Source organism: Galeopterus variegatus, unplaced genomic scaffold, assembly GCF_000696425.1.
Source record: "Galeopterus variegatus unplaced genomic scaffold, G_variegatus-3.0.2 Scaffold1825, whole genome shotgun sequence".
Taxonomy (NCBI): Eukaryota; Metazoa; Chordata; class Mammalia; order Dermoptera; family Cynocephalidae; genus Galeopterus; species Galeopterus variegatus.
In genome coordinates, this window is record NW_007727936.1 from 340,600 (window position 1) to 342,402 (window position 1,803).

Sequence of the window (1,803 nt, forward strand, 5' to 3'; positions counted from 1 at the left end):
CCCCCCCCCTCCACTGTACCATGGCCACCACCGGCCCGGAGCTCATGTAGCTGATGAGGGATGGGTAGAAGGGCTTCCTCTGCAAGTCCTGATAGTGTTCAGCAAGGATGCTCTCTGGCGCCTGGGTGGCATTGGGGGAGGGGTGAGAGGAGTCCCTAGAGAGTAACATTCCCCCCGCTTCTCCCACCACCCTGCACTGGAGCAGTGACCGCAGGGTACCTTGCAGATAACACCTACCAGGGCTGCCGCCCCAGCTACAGCACAGATACCTCCTCACCCCTTCAGCTGCAAGGCCAGGACTCTCCACCTGACACTTGGCTGAGACATGAAAGGCCCTCCAGTCTCCTCAAGGCCTCCCACTGGCGGAGGGCTCTGGTACCTGCAGCATCTTCATCCCCACCAGCTTGAAGCCCCGCCTTTCAAAGCGCTGGATCACATCCCCCACGAGCCTCCGTTGCACACCATCTGGCTTCACTGCAACCAGGGTCCGCTCCCGGGTCCAGGAGGGCCCTCCTTTAAAAGAGGGGGGGTCAGCGCTGCCGCCGCCTCACGCTGTCATGTCCTCCAGACCTGGGTTCCCTGCCAGGGCTTCAGGGTGTCTGCTTCTATGCAGGGCAGCTCTGGAGGGGACAAGTGGGGTGCCCCCATGCCACTGCCCGTCAGGGACACCGAGGGCAGTGTGTCCGAGGGGTCATCGCTTCTCCCACGTAGTGGCAGGAGCTGCCCAAGATGGAGCCGGCTTCCCCTGAGAAGGCATCTTAGAGAGCACAGAGGCCAGGAGGCCACAGCCTAGCTCAGTGACAGCCGTAGGCTTGCAGTTGCTCTGGAGAGAAAGCTCGGCTCTGGCCTCACTTTGGACTGAACCCAGAGCCCTTCTTCTGGGTTTCAGAATAGGGAATAGTAGGGAGCCAGGGAGAAGTGGGCCAACACGGGGACAGAATGGGCCTGGAGATTGAGAAGGTTGAGGGGTTTCTGTCTGAGACAAGAGGGCTCCTCCTCTCACGCCCGGCCAGGCAGGAGCTCTGCTACTGTGGGGTTTCAAGGCCAGACGCCTCCAGACCCAGGGTCAGCACCAGCTCGGCCACAGCCTGTCTCCTTTGGAGGGGAACAGGAGGAACCTCACCCTCCTACAGCCCCAGGCCACTCCCAGACTGATGCTGACCCTCCAGCATCGGCCCAAGGTCAAATAGTGCTTTTGAGAGGAGCCCAGACCCTGGGTGTCCCACAAAGAGGGTGGGCCGAACAGGAGACACACCAAGTCAGGGTCCAGGCAGGCCGGGTACGGGCTCCATCCCCAGGAGAGAAAACCAACACAAGTGCTGGCGAGCAGCCTGCGGCTGTCCACCACACCCCTTCTGGGCTGAATGAAGCCCGTGGGAGAAACCCCCCTCGGCTGTTCCCCCAAACGTAGGTCATAGGGGCCTGGGGACTCTGCTGCCCGCCGGTTGTGACTTGTAGGGCAGTTCGCTTCTCAGAGCGCACGAAGAACCTCTCAGGAGCACCCTGTGAGTGCCACGGCGGGGCCCGACTCCGGCCTAGCTTGGCCTGGAACAAACGCCACGGCGACGGCGGCTCAGTAGGGAGCGCTCCTCTGCCAAGGCCGGCCCCACGGGAGCCGCATGTCCGCTGGTACCCCGTCGCCGCCCCGCCTTCAGCTTCCTCCTGTTCCGGGGCCCTCGGTTCCCCCGACCAGAAGCATCCCGCACGTGCGCGAACAAAGGCCGAGGGTACGCCCGCCCCCCGCAGCCGCGCCCTTCGACCGGACTCACCCGAGTTGCGCCGCACGAGCAGGCCCGGGGCCCG

The 1,803-nt window shown here is 63.7% G+C and overlaps 1 protein-coding gene across 2 annotated transcripts in view; it reads right to left on the reverse strand.

Moving 5' to 3' along the window:
- Positions 1–890, reverse strand: part of NME4 (NME/NM23 nucleoside diphosphate kinase 4) — a 2,604-nt gene extending 1,714 nt beyond the window's left edge. Inside the window, exons 1-2 of one of the 2 annotated variants that reach the window (XM_008579183.1) lie at positions 380–890; positions 20–121 (exon numbers count right to left, since the gene is read on the reverse strand). In XM_008579183.1, the coding sequence (XP_008577405.1) occupies positions 20–121; positions 380–394 (117 nt within the window). In that variant the 5' untranslated portion in view covers positions 395–890. Of the gene's footprint in view, positions 1–19; positions 259–379 lie in introns of those variants that run through there. The other variant, XM_008579182.1, reaches the window with a different exon arrangement.
- Between the last annotated feature and the right edge of the window lie 913 nt (positions 891–1,803).